General features: G+C 37.3%; 1 protein-coding gene across 2 annotated transcripts; it reads right to left on the reverse strand.

Annotated features, from left to right (window-relative positions):
- Positions 1–5251: 5251 nt before the first annotated feature.
- Positions 5252–21711, reverse strand: GOLGA7 (golgin A7). Of its 2 annotated transcripts, XM_054565978.1 has the most exons (6): positions 21651–21711; positions 21303–21435; positions 16388–16540; positions 10509–10610; positions 9386–9448; positions 5252–6906 (listed from the first exon to the last, which is right to left on the reverse strand). In XM_054565978.1, exons 2-5 carry the CDS (start codon positions 21411–21413, stop codon positions 9401–9403), a joined length of 414 nt encoding a protein of 137 aa, XP_054421953.1. In that variant the 5' UTR covers positions 21414–21435; positions 21651–21711; the 3' UTR covers positions 5252–6906; positions 9386–9400. The 2 variants fall into 2 exon arrangements, with proteins under 2 accessions (XP_054421953.1, XP_054421954.1); XM_054565979.1 differs by lacking the exon at positions 21651–21711 and having other exon boundaries at positions 9386–9453; positions 21303–21566.
- Positions 21712–22420: the final 709 nt, after the last annotated feature.

Here is a 22420-nt window from a genome sequence, read left to right on the forward strand (position 1 = left end):
TAAATTTGGTGGGGATACATTTGTCCAATAGCGATCTGCCTTAGGAGGTGACATGTGACATAGTTTGCAAGAATAATGAGTAAGTTCCAGGAGAGGTGGATGTGAAACATCAAGCAGATACAAAACTGTACTGTCATTTGCTCATTGCAGAATATATGACCATGAATTTTGCTTTTTTAAAAAATTAAACTTATCCTCTGAAAGCTATGGCTAATACAGCATTTAACAAGTTAAGTAGAACAATTTTCTTAATGATTTTTCTGGATAAGAGTCAAAGAGAAATGTGAACTTTCCATCAAGAAACTCATGTGCCTTTATTTCATGGGCATCTGATGAAAAGCTCACGTCTAAGTTCTGAACAGGTCTTCATGTTTATTAGGATCCATGTAATTTACTCTAGGGAACTGTCTTTAGATCTAAAACCAGGCCAAACTGAGTATTTCTAAATGCTTACAGCTTAGGGCAATGCTCTTTTCTGTTTTTAAATATACAGCCATAAGAAAATGTTTGTCTATAATCATAGGAAAGAGATAAAGGGCAGCCTTGCCCAAGAGTGTACCATGTATAAAAATTCTACTCATTTTCATTTTAATGTCTTACCTTTTTTTGTGTTAATGGATCATAGATATGGCACCGTATTGAGAATGTCCTATAACTAAGAAAATGGGTCATTCCACTTGACTGAAGTTTATTGAAATAATTTTTCCGTGTAGGAACAACTCTTTGAAATATAATTGAAATTCATCTATATATAGGTAACAGTTTCCTTGAGCTGATGATAATGGTAAGATTTATTTTAAAATTTTAAGTTCCAAACATTCTAATCAGTTAGAGATGGAATTGTTTTATAATTGTTAACCATTTTACTTTCATTTCTATATGAAGCATCTATAAGTTATACAACTCTTTAGTTACCAATACTTGAAATAATAAAAGACCTGGATTAATATAAAAATACGAAATTTAAAACTTTTTGACATCTTAAGAACTTCTGGTGTTATGTCTAGGTTTCTTCATTCAAATGCTTCTTACAGGTTTCTCACTGGTGAAACTAAACACCTTAACTGAATTTAATATACCCCTGCCCCTCCCCATCTAGCAGAAGGCTAAGAAAAGAATGGGATGATTATGTTTCACGTCACATAATATTATCTGGGTATTTTACTATTTATAATAATTCCACCTATAGAGGACCCCAAAGCGATAGAAACTGTTTGGTTTCTCAGTTTATGTTCAGTACAGTTACGAAATTATTTCCTGCTGAAAATACTGAAATCTGGTTACAAAATTGTATTAACTGTTGGTATTTTTTGAACCAAGAACCAGATGCCCTGGGCCATTTCGTGTATCATCGCTGATCTTGCTGTGAGCAGCTGTCATTCCGAGTTGCTAACTCGTTAGAATCGGTAAGATTTGGATGGGACCCATAGGGCTCCATGAAGGCTGAAATTACTTTGGACTTTCCCTTGCTCGTGGGAAGTGAGATCATGTTTTCCAGTCCTTCTTTCTTTGTTTCATCTTAGGCATGTTTACTCTAATGAGAAATTCAGCTTGACCCTGAACTTTACCCTTGCTTCTATGCTGCTTCTATGCTGGAAGTTTATTCATTAATTTTAGAGGCCTACTCATATACCTGTAAGCAGGAAAAAGCCATTTGTCCATTTTTTTTTTTTCCTTTTTCTTTTTTGTATAATGAGAACAAGCAGAGCTCAAAGGCTAGTGACTCTCAATAATCAATGAGACCAACTAGACTAGGCCTGAAGGCTTAGAGAAAATTGTAAATAGAGACCTCAGTGAAATCCCAGGGGGGTGGTGAGAATTGTGTACAAATTATCAAAGCCTGTCATGATACTAAAGATGTTAAGTGGTGTGTGTAGTATTTAGATATGGTCATTTATATTGACAAACGTGTGGTGGTTTTTATAAAAATTTGGGGGGCATTTAAAAAATATAGAAAATAAAAAATTTATTTACTCTAAGCTCTGTGCTCCTCTTGCTGACCCCATTCCTCCTCCCCTCTCTCTACAGGTAACCACAGTTGGTGTTTATTGTTCCCAGGCATATTTATGTATCTCTCCACATAGGTTTCAATTACATATGAATTTTGTCTAATGTATTTATTTATATCAACGAGGGGAACTTGTGGACTGTAATCATAAAGCAGCTTTGCTTTTGTCTCCAATTTTATTTTTGTCCCTTTACATTTACATACTATGTATAATTCTCTCCCTGTCTCAGAATGAAAACTGAGCAAGATCCATGATAATTACTCTAGTCATTCTTTGATTGAAAAAAAGAAATAGTTCTATGTTCTCTTTAAGTCACAAAACATAGTCCCAGTTCAGTAATTAAAATGTCCAGTTTTGTTATAATCAAAACCCCTTTTGGAGAATGCTGCCATATTGGTTGTCAATACAGTTGCTGTTGGGAATTACGGTTTAAGATTTTTCTCTCCTGAAGTAGTCCCTTCCTATAATTGTTTAACTGAAGCACTCTTCATTTTAAAATTAGATAATAACATGTACACTAGTGTTGCTTTTTCAAGCACATAATCCTTCAGACACCTAAATCAGGAATGGACTAAATAAAACATTTGTACTTTGTATGAGATGCACAAAGATGTGTAAAAGTTGTGTACACTAATCCTTTAATTGGTAAGAAAAGGTTACATCACATCTGTTTCTGCATCTTTGTATATCACAGAATCTGACCTTCTATAGTTACGTTGTTTGGCATTTGGTTGTCCCCAGAAGACTAATTGCCAAAACATTTTGAATCTAACCTTATGTTCATTTCCTGGCAATAAATTGGTCTGCGAAAATATGAGGTAGGAGTATACATACATGAACAGGAGCATTAAGATCAAGAACGGATCTGGCAGCCAATGGGCTGGTCCTTACCCCCATACCCCGACCTTTTTCTTTTTTTAAAGAACTCTTAAGTAAAACAAAACAAAAATAAATTCTTCAAAGACAAGGTGATTTAGTAATCTGAAGATTAAAGATTTCACTACCAAGGTAGAAAGTGACAGCAGAGTTAACTAAGTTCTGTGAGCTCAATACAGTACTCAGATACTATTTTTTAAAAATAAATAAAAAAAAATTCGGCTGGCATAAACTTGTTTTAACTTGACAATGACCCTTAGCCATAAATCTTTGGTTGTCCCTGAGTTATAAAATTACTTCTCTATGTGAAATAGAGGCTTGAAAAAAATTTTTAAAATAATTTGTCCTAAATACCATATGATCTCACCTATAAGCGGAACCTAACCAACAATGCAAAGAAGCAAGGAAAATATGACCAGCAACACTGAAAGGAAAAGAAATCAACAGAGACAAGAGGGAAGGGGGGGGCAGGGAAAGGGAAGGGAAGGGGAAAGTCAAGGAACATATAGCAAGGACTCATGGACAAAACCAAAGGGGAAGAGCTGAGGGAGGGAAGGTGGGAGGGGGCAAGGGAAAGAGGTGGGGGGAAGGCAGAGACAAATGTATTTAAAAAGTAAATAAATTAATTAAAAAAAAATAAAAAATAAAAATAATTTGACTCATAAAAAAAATAAAAAAATAAAAAAAAAATAATTTGTCCTTTTTGAAAATTGAACTTATTGGGGTGACACTGTTTAATAAAACCATGCAGGTCTTAAGTGTACAACACATCACCTGCATACTGCATTGTGTGCTTTTAAAGAAGGCACGAAGTTCTCATATGGCTTCCTAGTTGTAGGCAGAATTTCTGCTCCATTTGAGGTATATGGAAAGAACTTGGGATATAATACATTAGAGCCACCACCTTTATTTTGGTCATGTAATTGTTTACTCATTTTGGAGCAAAACACACCTACCACTATATTCCTAAACTGTCCTAGAACTTAGATGGTCCAGAACCTACGTTTTAGCATTCCCGATTCCTGGCAAGACAGACGTTGATCAGATGCTTGCTATCTTCTCCACATTTCCAAGTTTTGAGTATTATGGAAAAAAAAAAAATCCCTTCACAGTTTCTACACATTTGCAGTCACTGAGTAAGGGGCATATTTAATGATGTTTATATTCCAACCAAGCACCAGTGAGGATGGGGATCACTTTGGCTTCTTTCAGTTATTATCTGTACTATGAAATAGCCTCTGGTGATTAGATCATAAGACTGATTCATTTAGCTGCTAAATGTGTAAGCACATTTTTCAGTTTCTTTACAACTCTGTATGTAGAGAAACAGCATTAAGAACTTAAATGAATACAAACTATCATTCATACTTTATGATGTCCTAGAGAACTTTGAAAAGTGCAACTTTCTAAAAGTAAACTTTTATGTGCAGATCAAATAAAAGTTAAAAAGAACGGAGAAACATACTTTAAAATGTTTCCTAGCTTTAATATAGCTAGATTTCACATCACATATTGGCAATGTCAATGATACACAGAATAAAAAAGACAAAGTATGAGTAGGAGGCATATTCGTTATTTACCTCTTTTCCTTTCCCTGGGAATTACTCATAATAGAGAAGGTCATTCAAATCCTCAAGAGTAGTTATCTTTAGGCAAAAATGCACTCCAATGGAGTATGAACCACAGATTATCATTCCGTCTTAAAATGAGACTTTAGAAGTTACTATCTTATCAAGTCAAACACCTTACTAATAAAGATGTAGTAAAGTAACTGTTACTGATCAATTTGTATTTCATGCACTTAACAAATACGTGAGTGCTACGTGTATGTAGCACAGTGTATGGTAATGCGTGGAGTTAGGGAATGAATGTAAGGATATGTAGAAACAATCTCCGTGCTCCGTGCTATGGAATTTACAGTCTCCCTTGCTGGGGTGAGGGAGGAGAGAAGCATGGCAAGGCGAAGGGGAGCTAAGTATATAAATCAAACAGGGCACTAATACTTTGAGCTTCTTTACATGAAATCAAAATAAATAAAACAAGAAACAAAACATATTACTCTTGAGAAACTATGACTTTAGCTTATGCCAGGAGCTAGGGCCATGTGGAATATGGAAGGACCTTAATTTGGGTCTAATGTCCTCTTTCATGATTACTGGCTACATGAGAGTATTATTTACTATTTCATTTGGGTAGGAAAAGAGAATCTGAAAATCTTACAAAGAAAAACAATCTCACAGAAGAAAAAGTTGTATCATAGGTGAAACTATATTTTACAAACTGTTAATCTCTACAAATGCATTTCATTTTATAAAGGAAGTGATCAGATTATCCAAGAAAGTAACAGTACTGTGAATTTTTTCCCAATGAAACATTCCGATCTATTTTTTTAATTGAATGCATTTTTTACCATTAGGGACTATTTCTAGTTTTTTACTTATTTAGCTAACATATACTCTTATGAGATAAAGCATGTAAAAAACTGAAAAGTGACAAACTATATAAATGTTAAGATGTCTGTTTAAAAATACAAAACTATACCAGTGATTCTAGAACTATAGTATTGTCTATCTGCCAAATTTAATGTCATATCATTCATCATGTTACCAAATCACACCAAACATGACACCGACAATTTGTTTAAGAAAAGTTTTACTAATGTGTTAATATTTCAGCAAAATTATTGCAATGGGTTTCAAAGGCAGACAAACACATTATTATAGCCTATAAAGTAACAAAGATGTTTTATACAATTAAAACATTACACAGACCTATGGGATTTATTAACTAACAGACCCATAAAAGAAATTAAATCTGAAATATTAAATCCAATATTAGCACCTACAATACTTCTGAAAGTAAAACTTCTGTTTCATTCTCTCCTAATACATTTAACTCTCTCCCAAATACGGTGCTCTCAAACCTCAAAGAGGAATGAAAAGCAAAAGAAGCCTGATACTAAAAACATAGCCAAAAGAACTAGGAATACTGACTCAGACTTGAGAATTTTAGTTGGAAATCACTTAACTTACTGTACTTGAACCAATCATGAAATTTCTGTGTAATGAATACTGTGTGTGTATACAACACACACACATACGGAAAGTCTATAAATTATAAGGTTTGCCAGTAGGGATAGTTAAAAATTAGCAATATACAGTATTATTCCTATCAAATTTCTTCAAGTTATATTTGTAACAAAACTATAACTAAAATATTTATTACACTTGCTCATTACACTTTCGGGGACACAGCAGGGGCATTTATGTGTTTGATGGTTTAGCATCCACTTTATTGTGCTTACTTATTTTATTAAGGAACAAGCAACACATACCACATCTTCCTAACATTCAAATGCAATAACAACAAAATTCTCCAAGCAAAAATAACTGGAAATTGTATTAAATACTGCTTTATTAGAAACAATTGCTATAATAAAACAACATTTTCCCAATGAACATCAGTTTGAGAAAATTAACAGCAGAAACAGATCTTTAAGATTTGAGTAATGGCAAAACTGATAGTTCTTTGAAATCTGGGAGATGCATTAACAAAACTACAGACACAGCCTACTCTATACTAAAATCCTGAAGAAAAGCACATTATTAATTTGGGGAAATAAGACTGAACACTGGCTAAGATATGACTTTGACATCTATAGCCACCTGGTAAGCTGGTCCAAGGAATGAAGAGAACCATTGGTACTGGTGGCAGATAAGAAATAAACTCATTTCTTTGGACTGACCAACTAATGGCTTTGAATAAAAAAAGTGAAATGCTTCATTGTGTTTTCTCAGAAACTAAAGAAAAGGTTATAGAGTCCTACACAATTTAGAGACACAAAGTGGATGCTGAGCGACTAGAGGTCACTCCAGGTGTGGAATTTTAGAAAGTTAGTCCTTGGAGTAAATGGCACCGTGGCTCTGGCAGCAGATACAAAGGAATGACGCTCTGGAGAGGAGGTAGGGGACGCTCTGCGATTGGCCAGTGGCTAGATGACAGTCCCAGCTGGAGCTAGGATCTATAATCAGAGGGGAAAGGTAAAGATTTTAGAAAAGGATGCTAAAGTAACCTCTAAAACATCTCTCTTAGACCAACTGATATGACTGCCCAACATGGAGGCTAATACTTGAATGTGTACTATGTGCCTAAGTGCCTAAGTACATAGCTCAAGAGTTTACAAATCCAAGCCCAGTATCTTTTGATCACTGACCAATCAATGTCATGAGAAGCAGTACAGCACAGGGTTAAGTGACGAATCTGGGGCCAGGCTCCCTGGATCACTACCTACTAGTTTCCAACCTCGGACAACAGATCTAAGTTCTCCATGCCCGGGTTTCCTCATCTGAAAAATTGGGATAACAGTATCTACCTCATAAGGTTGTTGTGATGATTAAAATTAAGCATTTACAATAGTACAGGTAAATAATAAGTACAAAAATATTTAGCTACTTTTACCAAAAATTTATTGTAAAAGAATGATTTGTTCCATTAAAAAAAAAAAAAACTTAATCCAAAGAGAGAAAACACTATTAGTATCTTTAAAAATAAAAATATTTTAAAAATTCATCTTAAAAAGAGCAAAATTTTTTGGTTAAAGATCACTTTTAAATAAACGCCATCTCCATGATTTGTGTACTCTTTGTTAAATCATTAATTTAATTCCCATATAATGCTTCATCTGTGTCTAGACACCTTGTAGACTTAAGAATTAATTATTCTTATAGTTTCCCCGGTGCCCCCCCCCACCCCCCGCCGCCCAACCTCAGCCTACGTTGGATCCTGGGCCTGAGGAACACATAGCTCTGAAAACTAAATTGTGCTGAACAAAAATATTTGCATTCATGAAACTATCCAGAAGTTCCTAATGTAAATCTTTCCCGTTGCAAAATTTCACAGTTGTTTGAATATTGATAGATTAGTCTCTGGTGTGTAATTGCTCAAAACCTCACACCACTTCAGAAAAACATTATATTTAGCAATAATAGTTGCAAAATGAGTCATGACAAATGGGTTGTGCCAAGTCAATGCAGCTGCAATTGATAAAACAAACTTATTCCAATGGCACATAACAAAAACCACACATAAGGTTCCTGACTGCTCATTTGAGAATTATCAGTTTGGAAATTGTTCATGAGAAAGTTTATGGACAAGTAACACTAAGTGTTCTAAAACAAAGCCCTTTTAAAAGAGATGAAAGACATGGCAGATGCTGCCATTATTTAGTTCTTTGACTTTCAAAGAAGTCAAGCGACACATTCACTAGTGCTAAAAGAAGGCAGCCTTGGAATGTTGGTTGGTCTGTAGGATTCAGTAAATGGTATAAGAATAGACAAAACATACTTTTAAAAAGTATTGAAAAAGAAAAGGGGATAAATACTTAGAATAATCTGATTCTTTCCTTTCTCTATATTCCTGCTGCTGCAAGTACTTACAGGAAATATGGTATAAAAAACAGGTTTATGGTCAATCATTGTGACTTTGAGAACTTCATTTAATCTATTTGTACCCTGGCTTGCACATCTGTATAATGGGGAAATACTTGGCAAAATTCTTGTGATAATTAGAAATACCATTTGTTTAATATCTGGAACATAGGAGATACCCTCAAAACAGTAGCTATTGCCCTGGCTGGTGGGGCTCAGTGGACTGAGCGATGGCCTGTGAACCAAAAGGTCACCAGTTCTAGTCCAGTCAGGGCACATGCTTGGGTTGCAGGCCAGGTCCCCAGCAGGGGACGCATGAGAAGCAACCACACATTGATGTTACTCTCCCTCTCTTCCCCGCTTTCCCTCTCCCCCAAAAATAAATAAAATTTAAAAAAACAAAACAAAAACAAACCCAAACAGTAGCTATTATTATTGTTGCCCCGGGAAGGAATATGTTTGCTGTGGTAGACTCTTATCTCTGTGCTGCCTGTTAATTAGTGATAGGTATCTGTAAACAAAGTTAATTAGGAAAGCACAGCAACAAAACACTATGTGTAGAGAGTAAATGACTGAAATTGGCACAAACAATGTAGTACAATTTTCTGTCACTTTGAAGACTATGCTAATATACTATGACTGTAACATGATTTGGCCTATAAATTTCTATGGGTATTACCTAATTTGCTCATTTTATGGCTATGTAAGAACATAAACATTCTAAACAAAAGAAATTTATGTTTCTACCCACTAGAGGGAATGTTTCTTTTACAGGGCTACGAAATACTCATGCTCTCCCCACTCCATTCTAAAATGTTTCTTTAGTTTTTAAACCTATTTGTCATATAGGAAGGGAAATCTCAAAAAACCAGTCTGAAAACAATACTGGGGGTAAAAAATTCAGGCTTAAATTCTGTATTACCAAATAGAACATGGGTTAAATACATGTCTTAAATATCAAGCCAATATAGAAAATATGCCACTACATAGCTATTTATTTACCATGTAGGGAGGAATATTCATGCATCCTACAAAATTACAAAAACCACATATAAATCATAATTCCGTATTTACCTTTAATTCTATGGTTTATCTTCCACTGCTTATCCCTCTGTCTTCATAAATGGTAATTTCAATCTAAACAGCATGGCTGTTAAGAAAACACACTATAGAATGTAACATATAAAAGAGGACCATAGCAAGATGATGTGTATGGTCTATACAAACTTTTCTTTAAATTTGCTGTGCTTATTTTTAAATTATAACAAATTTCTCCTACTTAAATGAAATATAATGCTTTCCCCATTTTGCTGAAAAAAATTTAAGAAATGTAATCGCTTATAGTACTCCACATGCAGTTCCTCCCCAAACACTGATTATTAAGAAAAAAAAATATGTATAAGAAGAGGAATGCTTTATTGTAGAAATGGGGGTTTCTTAACTGAGAATCCATGGAGATAATAAATTCGGGGGTTCAAAATACCCTGAAATTACATGCAAACTTTTTCTTGGGAGAGGGTCTATGACCTCTAAAAGTTTAAGAATCATTGTTATAGAGTATAATAAAACTGCTGAAATTATTATCAGCAGGAAGGACTGGGATTATCTGACCTAGGTTTTTAAAAAAATTTTTTTCCTTTACTCTAGTTATCAAGCTATATTAGTTGTTGTTTTTTTTTTTCCAATTTCATTTACCAAATTCACTTAGTGATTTTCAAAGCTTACTGCCTCTAAGAATATGCACAGTATGTCAAAGGTAATGAAATTATACATCTGGCAGCTGCAACTGATTTCAACTAGTCAGATGAACCCATGGAACTGCAATTCATTTGGATGACAAGTCTCACCACACATTATGAGTTTATGCATTTCAAAGGGGCTTTAGGTTCAGAGTTTCTGCAGCTGAAATGCATTACTCATACCACCCCCATTATTACTACAAGATGCCCTCAGAACCACCAAGAAAGACAGTAACCAGAATACTAAACAATCCAGAGACCTGCACAATGCAAAGGAAAGAAAGACATGTTTTAAGAAAAAATGCTGGAGATAAGAGGCTTATGTTAAGTATGCAATTCACAAAGACAATTCCTAGGGCAAATACAAGAGGAGTTAAACTCTCTTTAGCCAATGCCAAATACCATCAAAATTTTCATTTATAGATATTTAGATTTTATGATCTGGACTAAAAAGATACAACTCGAAGTCCTCTCTCAATGGGATCTGTCAGGAGGAGGCCTTGGGGAGCATATATCTTCTCATTCTGCTCTTGAATGTATTTGGAGATTTTCTTCAGAACCTGATAGAAAGAAACACAACAGCTTTTTACAAATTTCATCAGATTTCCCTTCAAGTATCAGCTTGATCTCAAAATCTTCAGGCAGTGTAATCAGTTTTCAAACTAAGTCATGGATATTCATATGGAGGGATGCAGCTCTAATTATCTCTCTCACACCAGTTGCATACAACACATTAGCAAAGCATGACGGACTCTAAGTCACAAATATCTTTAATGCAGGGTAAGTAGAAATGCATACAAGAGCTTGATACCCAGTCCCCCTCCTTCTTGCTTCCTAGTCACCTCAATCCTGGATGGAAAGAAATAAAGAGATGACTACATACACAATGGTTAGTTATGCTTTTCTCTTTCCCTACTCATAAAGTGTTGTGAATGTGACATACTCTAACATCAAGGGTACTTATTGGCTCTCCCCTTTAACACTTAAGAACTGCTTCTTCCCTCCTTTGTACATTTTCATCAATTTTAAGTAATGATACAAAGTTGGCCTGTAACAAAAGGTAGCCTAGTTAGTTTAAAACTGAACAGTTTATTTCCTTTGTAAAGCACGTGGGTGTGAGCTGCCATGAAGTTTCTGATGACTACAAGTGTCTTATATCATTTCCATGACTGCATGTAGTGCTACTCTGTAGTTTGCTCTTGTGTCCTAGACGGGAACCTCAATTTATAAGTTTAGAATTAAGGTTGTAAAAGTCAAAGCAAATGTAGACAAAAACCAGATAAGATACAAAGGAACTTCTGGAAATTGCCAAATCTCCAGCTTTAATAAAGGCAATTCTGAGACAGATAAGCAAAAAGAAAATAAATCTTATTAGCTATATACAAAATCAAAGAGTTACATGTTTTATTTCAGATTCAAAACCATCAGAACCCTTTTCTGGCTCTAATGTTCAAAGAGCCTTTGATCCAGTTCTTTAATTACTATATATTTTCTTAAATTCACACTATGAACATATGATAAAGTCACAGATAAATGTTATCGCAAATTAAAGGGAAAAAAGGACTGTATGAAAATAAAGTTGGAAATTAATAATTTAAGAGTGGGTCTATAATGTACCGGGCCAAACAAGAAATCTAAGATGTTACAATTTAGGTGCTTTAGTATAAACTGGTTTAGAATTTAAAATTCTATGTGGTTTGTATAACACATTTTCTTACTGAAGGAAAATAATTTAAATAGTTTATTCAGATTACATCTTTGGAAATAATACAATTTAATGTTTTATGTTTTAAAAAGAGCATGATAGTATTACAAGAGCAACCTTATGCAGTAAATTAAGAATACTATTTCATTCTCCTATTTTTCAACTCTTAAAGAATTTGAGCAGTGCTTGGTCTTTATGGGGGGAAAAAAAAACTTCGGCACCCTCTATCAGAGTTTGTCAATCATGCTAACACAATGAATAGAAGGAAGTATCCCCGTGAGGTACCCGACTCAGGACTCTCAGTCTTCTCTCCGATTTCTTTCTCAGCTCACCTGCCAGAACTGGAAATTGGAGAGTCGGTCTCCCCTCACTGAGATCCATTTATACCAAGAGGACACTCAGAAAAATGCCTGCATGGCTAGTTTCAAAGAAAGGATTCCTTTAAAACAGCTTTCCTCCTGTTCTCCTGGGACAGGTTACTAGCAAAGAAATAGCATTCCTTTACTTGATTCAAGCACAACTTTGTTGTGCAGGTTTTTTTCTTCTAAACTTTAATAACATTCATGTGCACTTGGGTATCAGTTTAGAAAGAAAACAGTTTTCTTTTTGTATAAGCTCCAAATCCTCTTATACTATTCTGGTGAAGGCAGCACCGCCCTAAACAAGATGCTTTTAAACTCTTAAGTCTCTTTAGCAATAGAAAAGCATTAATATGAGTAAACTCATACTGCATTGCAGACAGGACAAAGCACCATTCTGACCCCCAAGAAAGCTCGTACTTTATATCTGTTATCTTCAAACCCTCAATAAACCCCAATGTGTATAATATTTACAAAGCTAAACACAATGAAACCTCAGAAAAGACTATGATCCTCCTTGAGAATATAGAACTGGAGAAACCCTCCTAGACCTTTGAGAAAAAATATCCCAAGTAAGGCTAAATGAGAACACCAGGATCACAGCTATTTTCAGAAAATATCCAAGTTTCTGCTAACTGTGTTCCTTTTACAGATTACAGCACATAAGCAGAAGGGATGTTTTATAGTTGACGCACAAGGCAGACAGCTACTGAGAGAACCTCTACAATCCCATTTGTTCCCTAATTATAATGGGCAGCAACAATAGAGAAATAACACTGAAGTCTTTATTTTCATTTTAAATCAATAAAAAGCACATTATAGGAAAAAAATGCATGATTGTTCTAGTGAGTTTTAAAAGGCCTATTTATAATTTCAAAAAATTTAACCCACATGACAAAGTGTAAGCACTATTACATTTGGCTCACTGTTTGTAAATCAGAAATTTTAGTGCTTAAAACAATAAAGACTAAATGACTCAATCCTGTCTTTTCATAAGTAGAAAATTATAGCATAAAAATTCCTAGGGGACAGACTAGAGGAAGAAGATCTGTTCTTACACTTTTATCATTTTAACAAAAATACAAATATACATTTAAAAAGTTTTCTTTAAAAGTACAGGTACATTACATCTTAATTATGACCATTACGGTTACTGACTTTCCATGACCTACTCACTCACGTCTAGTTTCTAAAATAAAATCACCTATTTAAAAAATGGGGCCATGCCTTAAAATTTTGGTTCCTTGACTAATTTTATTTGGTCTTTACTTGCTTTATAGTTATTCTGCAAAGAGACCTTGATTAGACTTATAAAGTAGTGCCTTACATACTCCCTATGAACCCAAGTTAAAACATATATTGGGATCAACTTCCACTGTATTTCTGATACTGAAAACTGCCTTCCAAGATTAATAATCAAAATAATTTTAATTAAGAGCTGCTAAATGTTTTAGCAGCTAAATAAGTTACCAGCTGCTAAAAAAGATTACTTGTACTTGAAATTAAAAAATTGTCACTTCACAAGTAGCTGATTAAAACATTCATATTACTAACTTAATTTTTAAATCTATCTTAAGATAACACTTTTGAAGCATCTACCATATGTGAGGCAATTTATTAATGCTAATATCCATTTTTTAGTTGAAAGTACTGACTTAGAATCTTTCGTGTTTATGATCCCATAACTAGTAAATGACTTGGTTGTCACCCAATTACCAACTTCTTTTTACAATTAATATCAGGAGCTACCAGTATCTATTTCAGCAAATGCACATGGTTAAATAAGTTAACTGAAATATTATTAACACATGTAAAAGTTATAGTGAAATGACAACTCAAATATATAATGCTCCACTAAGTATGAATAACATAATCTGGAGGATGGATTTCTAACTGAAATTGGCAGTATTCTACACTTCTTTAAATGACCATCCTGGAAAACCAAGTTTTTATCCATATGAATTCAGCCTTGCCCTCCCCCTCTATATTCAGCTTTTCATCAAGTCTTGGTTCTATCACCAACATATACCTTGAATTTGTTTACCTCCTTCCATCTCAACTACTTTGTTCCTTGTCCAAGCGATCATCATCTCTTGACTGGACTTCTACAAAGCATCCTGGACTTCTACAGAGTATCCTAACTGGTTTCCCTACTTTGTAACTTTTTTCCACAGAGCAAAGAGATCTCTTTACAACAAAAATCTGATCATATCCTTCTCTTGCTTAAAACCTTTGAGTACTTCCCCCTGCACTGAAAATAAAAGCTAAACTTCTTTCCATGGATTACATAGACTCCTGCATGATTCAGCTCCTCCTTACCTCTCCAAATTCATCTCTACACTTTCCCCCTACTCCTCTCCTTCAACACCAGCCTTCTGTCAGTTCTCAGGACTCGGGACGCTCCCTGGGCCTTGGCATAGAGTGCTTATCTCTGCCTGAATGGCTCCACGCTTTTCATCCTTCCTGCAGCAGCTTAAATGTTAACTCTTCAGAGGCTTTTTCTAACCACACAATCCAAGTTAGGTCTCTCCTATTATTTTCTATCACAGGAAGAGTTTGTTTATTTCAAGGCAATTATGACAATTTACAATTTTGTTGGTTTTATTTCCTTAGTTTCAGTTGTTACCACTAAATTATAAATTCTACAAAGTCAGCAACCATGTTTGTCCTATTCAGTTATGTCCCCTGCATATTGGTTAGCACATAGTAGGCTTTCAACAAATGCTCATCAAATGAATGAATCCCTTCCCCTTCACCGAGTAAATGTGTTATTAAAGAGAAGCTGCTACGACAAAACAGCCTGAAAGCTGACACTGATCCTTTATAACTTCCGGTTTGAATGTTAAACAGGAATGAAAGCTAACTGCTCCTCTGTATGATATGTAGAAGGACATAAACTACTAATTTATTATTTAAATATACCCTTTTGTAACACTAGCTCAAAATATTTCAACTGCAACTTTATCTGCCCTCTACTGTGTGGCGTACAAAACAATCACAGGGACATTTCTATTAGGTGGGGTAGAATATAGATATCCATACAGCATTCCATTTTCTAAACACAGAATTTAATGACATATGAAGGGCTTACTGTGGTTAACTTAAATTAATCCATTCAACACACATTCAGTGGGTGCCTAATATACCCAAGGCTTGGTATTAAGCATGGAGAAGGATACAAAATGGTTAAGGTGCTGTCCTTGACCTCAAGAAAAATACTTGATGGGAAAGTAAGAAAACTACATTCTGTAAGTAGAATGGTATGTGTCAGAAAACAGATACAGATAAAATGTGGGGCTACCAAGGACAGAAAAGACTATCATTAGAAGGATAAGGAAAGGTTAGATGAAAGCGGGACGTCAGGGGCTGGTGAGACTTGAGCATAGGAAGAATGGCGCTCTAGGTGCAGAAAACTTTGGAGGCCACGTTTGGGGACCAGTAAGTAACGGAATCTGGCTGGCAGGCAAAGTGAGGACAGGGTGGGGGACTGACCTGAATAGGAAAGCTGGAGGTCAGCTGGAGGTCAGCTTGAGAAGGGGTTTGAACTTTACTCAGTGGCAATAAATGGAAAGAGAGGGAAGGTCCCTGACTCAGAAGGAGTGGTAGGGGAAATAAAGCTGTGTCCTTATGAACACAGCAGCAGAAAGGTTGGAAAGGTAAAACAGCTGAAGACATGAGACTTGCCCGGAGACTATTTCAGGAGTCTGGGAGGTAGTAAGGGCAAAAATTAGGGTACATTAGAGGAAATCATGAGAAGTTAATGGGTGGGAAAATGGAAGATATTTCAGCCTCTGACAACTGATAAATTTTTCTCTCTTCTTTATCCCCGCACCTAATGACGGCACCAAAAAAGATAGGGTGCTATTAAACAAATCGGGAGGGGTGAGGTTTGACTTTTAAGACAGTTGAGAGGCCAGTTACTCTGGGTCTAGCAGGCAGCTGGGGAGAACTCAGGTGAAGAGACAGAACTTGAAATAGAAATACTGGGAAATAAAGTAAAAAGATTCACAGAAAGCTGGGTAGAATGAGAACACAGATTTACATTCTTAAGTGTGAGCCAATTTGAACATAAACATTGGTATGTCAACTCCAATTTTGATCTATTTCTGAAAGATGAAGGACTCTTTCATGTGTTCTGAATACAGCAGCAACAAAGAAATTCAAACTATTACTATTATAAATTATACTTTGGTAATTGTCATCTTATATACATGTAATAAACGCAACTTATTCATGATTTTAAGAGGTTTTACGAAAACAAAGGTAGCCTTACCTTCTCATAGTGAGTTTCCATGCATAAGAAGATAGTGTATGCTGTTAAACAAGCCAAACAACCTTCAAGATATGATTGACCCCCAAGTTTCTCTGCTTCTGCATAAAGGTTATTTAGAGTTCGAACTGTTTCTTCAAACTGCTGCCTATCAATCTGTACAGGAAAGAATTTAAAAATAAGTTTTGGAAAAAAAGATTGGCTACTCACTAATGCTTGCTATCACTACTTTATTTTGCTGTTTTGTCAAAATTCTTATTTAATAATTGGCAAACAATTTTTAGGTGATTAAATGTGGACCTAAGTTACTGAAACGGCTTAGTGGTTGCTTAATTTTATCCCTATTGTAACACTGGACATCTGTAAGTTTCAATGTGGGTTTAAAAAATTCTCTACATTGAATTTCAAGTAAATTAAATTATGTAATTTTTCAATCTTTCAATTCATTTATATTCACATTTACTGAGCACTTACCATTGCATATTATGACAGACCTTACAAAAGGTAAAACTGTCTCAGTCCTCAAGGAGTTTACAGTCACAAAAGCAGAACATGAAACATAAAAATGCAATAAACTGACAAAGTACTATAACAGAGGCATAGTTAAGTATAAAGTATGGTGGCGGGGGCGGGGTGCAGACAGGGGACCTTCCTTTTATCTGAAAAGAGCAGGAAATGGGGAAACTGAGTACCCAAATACAGGCATTTACAAGGCAAAAAAAAAAAAAGGGAAATAATGACCTTTTAAGCAGAAGGATCAAAGGGTACAAGTTCTATGTTCTGTTCACTCAATATCGTATCTATCTATGTATCTACTTATTTATTTAATCAATCCTCACCCAAAGACCTTTTCCCCCCATTGCTTATAGAGAGAGAGGAAGGGAGACAGAGTGAGAAGCATCAATGAGAGAACATCAATCGGTTGCCTCTTCATATGTGCCTGGGGACTGAACCCGCAATGTGGGCATGTGTCCTGACCAGGACTCAAACTCGTGACCCTTCAGTTATGGGACAACGCTCCAACCACCTGAGTCCCACCAGTCAGGGCTCCGATCAATTTTAAAGTAACTGTTTGATATTAAAAGCCCACCATGAACTCAAAAATTTCAAACTACTGCACAACTCTTCACAATAAGTCATTCCTAGTACCTCTTTGTATACAGTGACACCATTATCCTACATTAACCCTAATATTACTATTGTCATTCATTTTTCATTCTAATCATCTGCTTTTACTTTCTTCTGCCAGTTTCACTTTATTTTCTTCTAACAGTACTTTGTAGATTTTCGATCTCAATACTTTATCCTAGGACTTTCAAGGCCCATTAATAGAGCTTTTCATACAATACTATCATTCTTGGTAACAAAGCACAAATTAATCCGTCCTTACTATCTCTACCTCCCTTATTCCTCAATATACAGTTTGAGACAAAATATTCCCAAGAACATAATTTTTAAAGAATAAAACAATTTATGATCCTCACCCTTATGCTATTAAAATTGTTTAGGTTAAAAGCAGTTGTAATCACTGTTTTGTCCTTTGTGTGAAAAACTGTGGGGATACAATGACTTGAAAAAGATTAATGTAAACTTTAAAGTGGTGGTGGCTCTATCTGCTTTTCAAGAAGAGCTACTTTTAATTTCCCAGACTATTCGAGTGTCTGACAAGGGCTGGATGGGTGACGATGGAGCTAAGAGCCGGGGCACCCTTCCTTCACTGAGCCACCCCTTGAAGATGTGGTTTGTCAAGAATGGTCATCTGCAGAACCTATGTCAGAATTCTCATTCCCTGAAAAGAGACTTAAGGCAATACCTCAGTGAACAAATATTAGAAGTAAACTACTATCTTCATGTCATCGGCCTAAGTTAATGCCTTCAGTTTGTCTATCAGTAGATCTGCAAAAATCTAAATAATTTCAAACACTCACTTTTGATTTACTTACAATGTAATGGTCTGATAAAGAAAGTTCTTTGAATTATTTACATTTTTTTGGACACAATATGATTCAAAACCATGAGATCCAACCCAGAAACATTTCTTTCAGGTCAGAGTCACTGATGATACAAGCAACATTAATTCTTAAAAGTTATTCCAGGACTGCAATGCTTTTGCTGGTGGAGGTAATCATAGATCATTAAAACAAACACACACACACACACACACAAAACTAAGGTGAAGGACTTTTTAAAAAAGGGTTAAGAAATAAGAAATAAAGGTAAGAATTTTGTTGGAAGGTTATTTTTAAAAAGAGGATAAAAGGAAAAAGCATGGTAGCGGCAGTAAAGGCAAAACTTAACATGCTAGGGCTCAACAGAAGAAGCGTGGGCATTTCCACCTCACTCTCTTCAAATACTAGGAACCGCTGTCAGTGTTCTCCCCTAGGTATTTGGACACTGACATAGGAGCTATATCAAAATTTGGGGGTAAGTGAAGTTGGAGCCAAATGCAATCAGGCTTGTGTTTCCAGAATTTTTGTTTCTTGAACTATGTGGAAAGCATGGGACTGAAGCTTAAAGTAATCCCAAGTCAAAGGTAATTTCTACTGACCAGATGTAGAGAAAGTTGTAAAGGTATATAAGGGAACAAATGCCTCAATTACAGTTCACTCATTTCTCTGCTACCCAGACCAAGAGTGTCTGTATTTTGGGTAAAGTGAGAATAAAGCTCACTTTAAAGAACTGTCCTGGCAACAAAGCACTTAGGCATCAAAGTATTACATTTGAATAGGCATTGGAGAAAGTAAACTTGTTAACAGACAGAATTTGTCCTCACCCCCAAATTAAAGGGCACAAATGTGTGTATGTTTAATGCTTTCAAGTAATACAAAACACTTGTGCATTAGTTTCTTCCTCTATTAAGTTGCCAAGTGTGATGTTCTCACAAAAGGAAAATCAGCCTCAGTGGCAGAGCAATCAGTACAATCTCTAGGGTTAGTTGAAAAACAAAGAGAAACCTTTCAATTTTCCATCAAACAAAGCAAGGAAAATTTAAACCTGTAATTTAAATTTAATCTCAACATAGAAAAAAAAAAATCAAAGCTTTACCAAGCAGTTTAAAGTATAAGCTAGTGTTCTAACCCAAACATTTAAAAAGAAAAAAAAAAAATCAAAGGCACTATTGAACAGCACCATATAACATTCTATATAGTACTCAGAATCCCAAGCAGTTCTGGGCTCTATGAAGTCAAAGTAGTAAATGGATTCCAGAATTTAGAAACATCAATTTCCTGTAAGAAACAGTGGAATGCTGTGACTATATTGTGATTCTGGATTCCAACTATAAAACAAAGCCTCTACCACACACAGTGGAAGAGAAATGCCTGAGAGAGAGAGAGAGAGAGAGAGAGAGAGAGAGAGTGTGTGTTTTCTCAAATGTGAGTTCAAAGTTTGACAAAGGAATCTTGTAACATCCAAGTTAAGTGTGGTGGAAAATAAAGAGTTCACATTCTGATTTGCAAGTACATAAATAGTTTAAGAGTTTCCAAAACAGGCTTAAAAACATTTGACCCATTTCACGTAGGTCCCAACATGTAAAACATGCTGACTGTGATGTTAAATTATTTTTAAAAACAACATCCAGTAGCTTTAGACAGTAGGCAACTGGCTCCATTTCTAACTCTTCAAACCACTGTGGAAATGTCCACCTAGTGTCAGGCAGAGTTAACTCATAACATCGTGACAACAAACTGCATCATTCATATGGCATTTCACAAGCAAGCTAACCTACAGCCATCTTTATGAGATATGTTTGATCTTTAATTTGCATTTAAAGAAACATACTTGGGCCACTAACCTGCTCAAGGTTATAAATCAAGCTGAAGAACACTGTAACTGATCACTGTTGATTTTCCAACCTTGGCAGTCAGGTAAAACCTACCTTGCTACAAGCTGGTTTTAAATGACTGCTACACATTTTTCTAGTACAGACTCACCTACACACCCATTATTCCATGACCAGCATTTCTTAACTCCACACCCACAGCATGCCTAATCACTTCTCAGTCCCTCACCCTCCTTTGTCAAAGAGGAAAGCCACAAAACTTGCTCTCATCTAACCAGAAATTGATTTCTAAACAGTAAACAGTTGTAAGGTAACATGGCTCAAGACCGAAAGAGTTTCGTTTTGGGTGGGTGAACAGATGCGAGCACAAGAAAACACAGCCATTCAAATGGCTCCCTTGTACCTTTAACATGATACTTTGCCAAGTAGGAGGAAAGGGGAAATAGCCAATTCTTCCATTTCTGTAGGCAAGGTTTCCCCAAAGACCTAGTCTTGACAATTTTGATATGCAAGCCAACACAACAGAGGTGGTTCCCAGGGATCTTAACTGCGAGTGACAAAGTTTAAGGCCTTGTTCTTAGTATTTCCCTATTCAGGCCCATCTAATGCTCTACGTTTTTCAGGGTCCAAGAAGGCCTGCCTGCACTGTCTGGCACAACACTTAATAAATCCTTTCTGCCGAACAGCGCGTCCGGCGGTGGCCACAAACACCAGTCACGAGAATGATGATGATTCCTCTTGCGTGGCAAGGTAGGAGGAATACATAGTTCACAACACGATGAGTTAGGCGGCCTGAAGCTTTAGGAATTAGTTCCTCCTCACTGCTGTCAGTAACCCAGGGTCGGGGTGGTTGACAGCAGGGAAGACGACGACTGGATACAGACTCCCAGCACTAGGCATCACAGAGTTCTGTAAGGTCACCACACCCGGGGGCTTGGCCTTATTCCTCCTCTTCCGAACACCAGGTCTTGCTTAGGGTCCCTCTACGTACACCTACAGCCAACGCCCCTTCCTTGACTGACCCTACCCAGAGCCACGAGACACTCCGCGGCCCAGGTCTCGGCCCGTACTCCCTCCCTTCCATGGGTAGCCTCCCTCCCTCGCCCCAGCGCAGGTGCGGGGAGCCAGGGTGCGTACCCGGTTCTCCAGCTCCGCGGGGAACTTGGTCTGGAACTGGCAGCGTGTGCCACTGCTGTAGTCTCGCTGAATGAATACCTTCCCGAACACAGGCGCCTGCTGCGGCCTCATGGCGAGGACAGGACGGGCCACGCTGCGGGTTCGGGGAACACCAACCACGGTCAGATCCACGGCCTGGACCCAAGACTCCAGCCCGCCAGCCCCTTAGACCCACACGGCGCCCAAAGCAGCCCAAGGCCTCCCCCACCCCACTCCCCTTCACCCATGCTGTCGCCGCGGGCCTTGAGCTGCGGCCCCGGCTCAGGCCCCGCACCCCCCACAACCCGGTTCGGCCCGGGAAACACGAACCCGCCTCCTCCGCCCTCCAGCTGCTGTCGCGCCGCCTGCGCCGTCACTTACGACCTGCCCCAAAAGGCCTCTTTCCCCGCCCCTCAGCTCGGCCTCCTACCTAAAGGCTAGGACCAACCCTCTTCTCCGGCCGTAAAGCGACCCTGCCGCGGCTGCGCGCAGCGTGGAGGTGACGCGCACCAGGGGCGGGGCCCCGGCTTAGGGTGCTTCCAGCCCCGCCCCGGGGAGTCTCTCCGGAAGGTAAAGGCCCGGCAGGCTGGAGGGCGTGGCGGGCTGGGGCGGGGAAGAACTGTGGACTCCGGAGCGGAGTATATTTTGCTGGGGGGTTGGGACTCGGGATTTCCCTGTTGCGTCATTTCCTTGCTGCTCGTGGCGAGGTAATTTCTGAACACTAATTGTAAAGGGTTACTTTCATTATTGAATGTCGCAGTTTACATGTGGGGCACCACGCAGTACAAAACAAACTGCTCACACAAATTTAGAAATAGAAAGTCGGCTCCGGGGGATCCATTTTAACAACAGGGCGGAAGTAAGGGAGGACGAAGAAACTGTCAGGGCTTCATCTCTCTTCCAACTCTTCTTCGAGGTGCTGTCTTTCCTCCTACCCCAAAGATTATCTTTCAGTACCCGAGTCTACACCCGTCAGCCGACCTGAAAAGACAAGCATTTCTGCCTGTCTCCATGGCTGGTGCCCTCACTTAACTCGGCATACCTTTGCAAGGCAGCCAAAGAACCCTATTACCCTTAACTTGGTGGTGTCTGGCTAGTAT

This window comes from Pteronotus mesoamericanus, unplaced genomic scaffold, assembly GCF_021234165.1.
Source record: "Pteronotus mesoamericanus isolate MK-2021 breed Mesoamerican mustached bat unplaced genomic scaffold, CSHL_Meso_final contig_169, whole genome shotgun sequence".
NCBI classification, from domain to species: domain Eukaryota; kingdom Metazoa; phylum Chordata; class Mammalia; order Chiroptera; family Mormoopidae; genus Pteronotus; species Pteronotus mesoamericanus.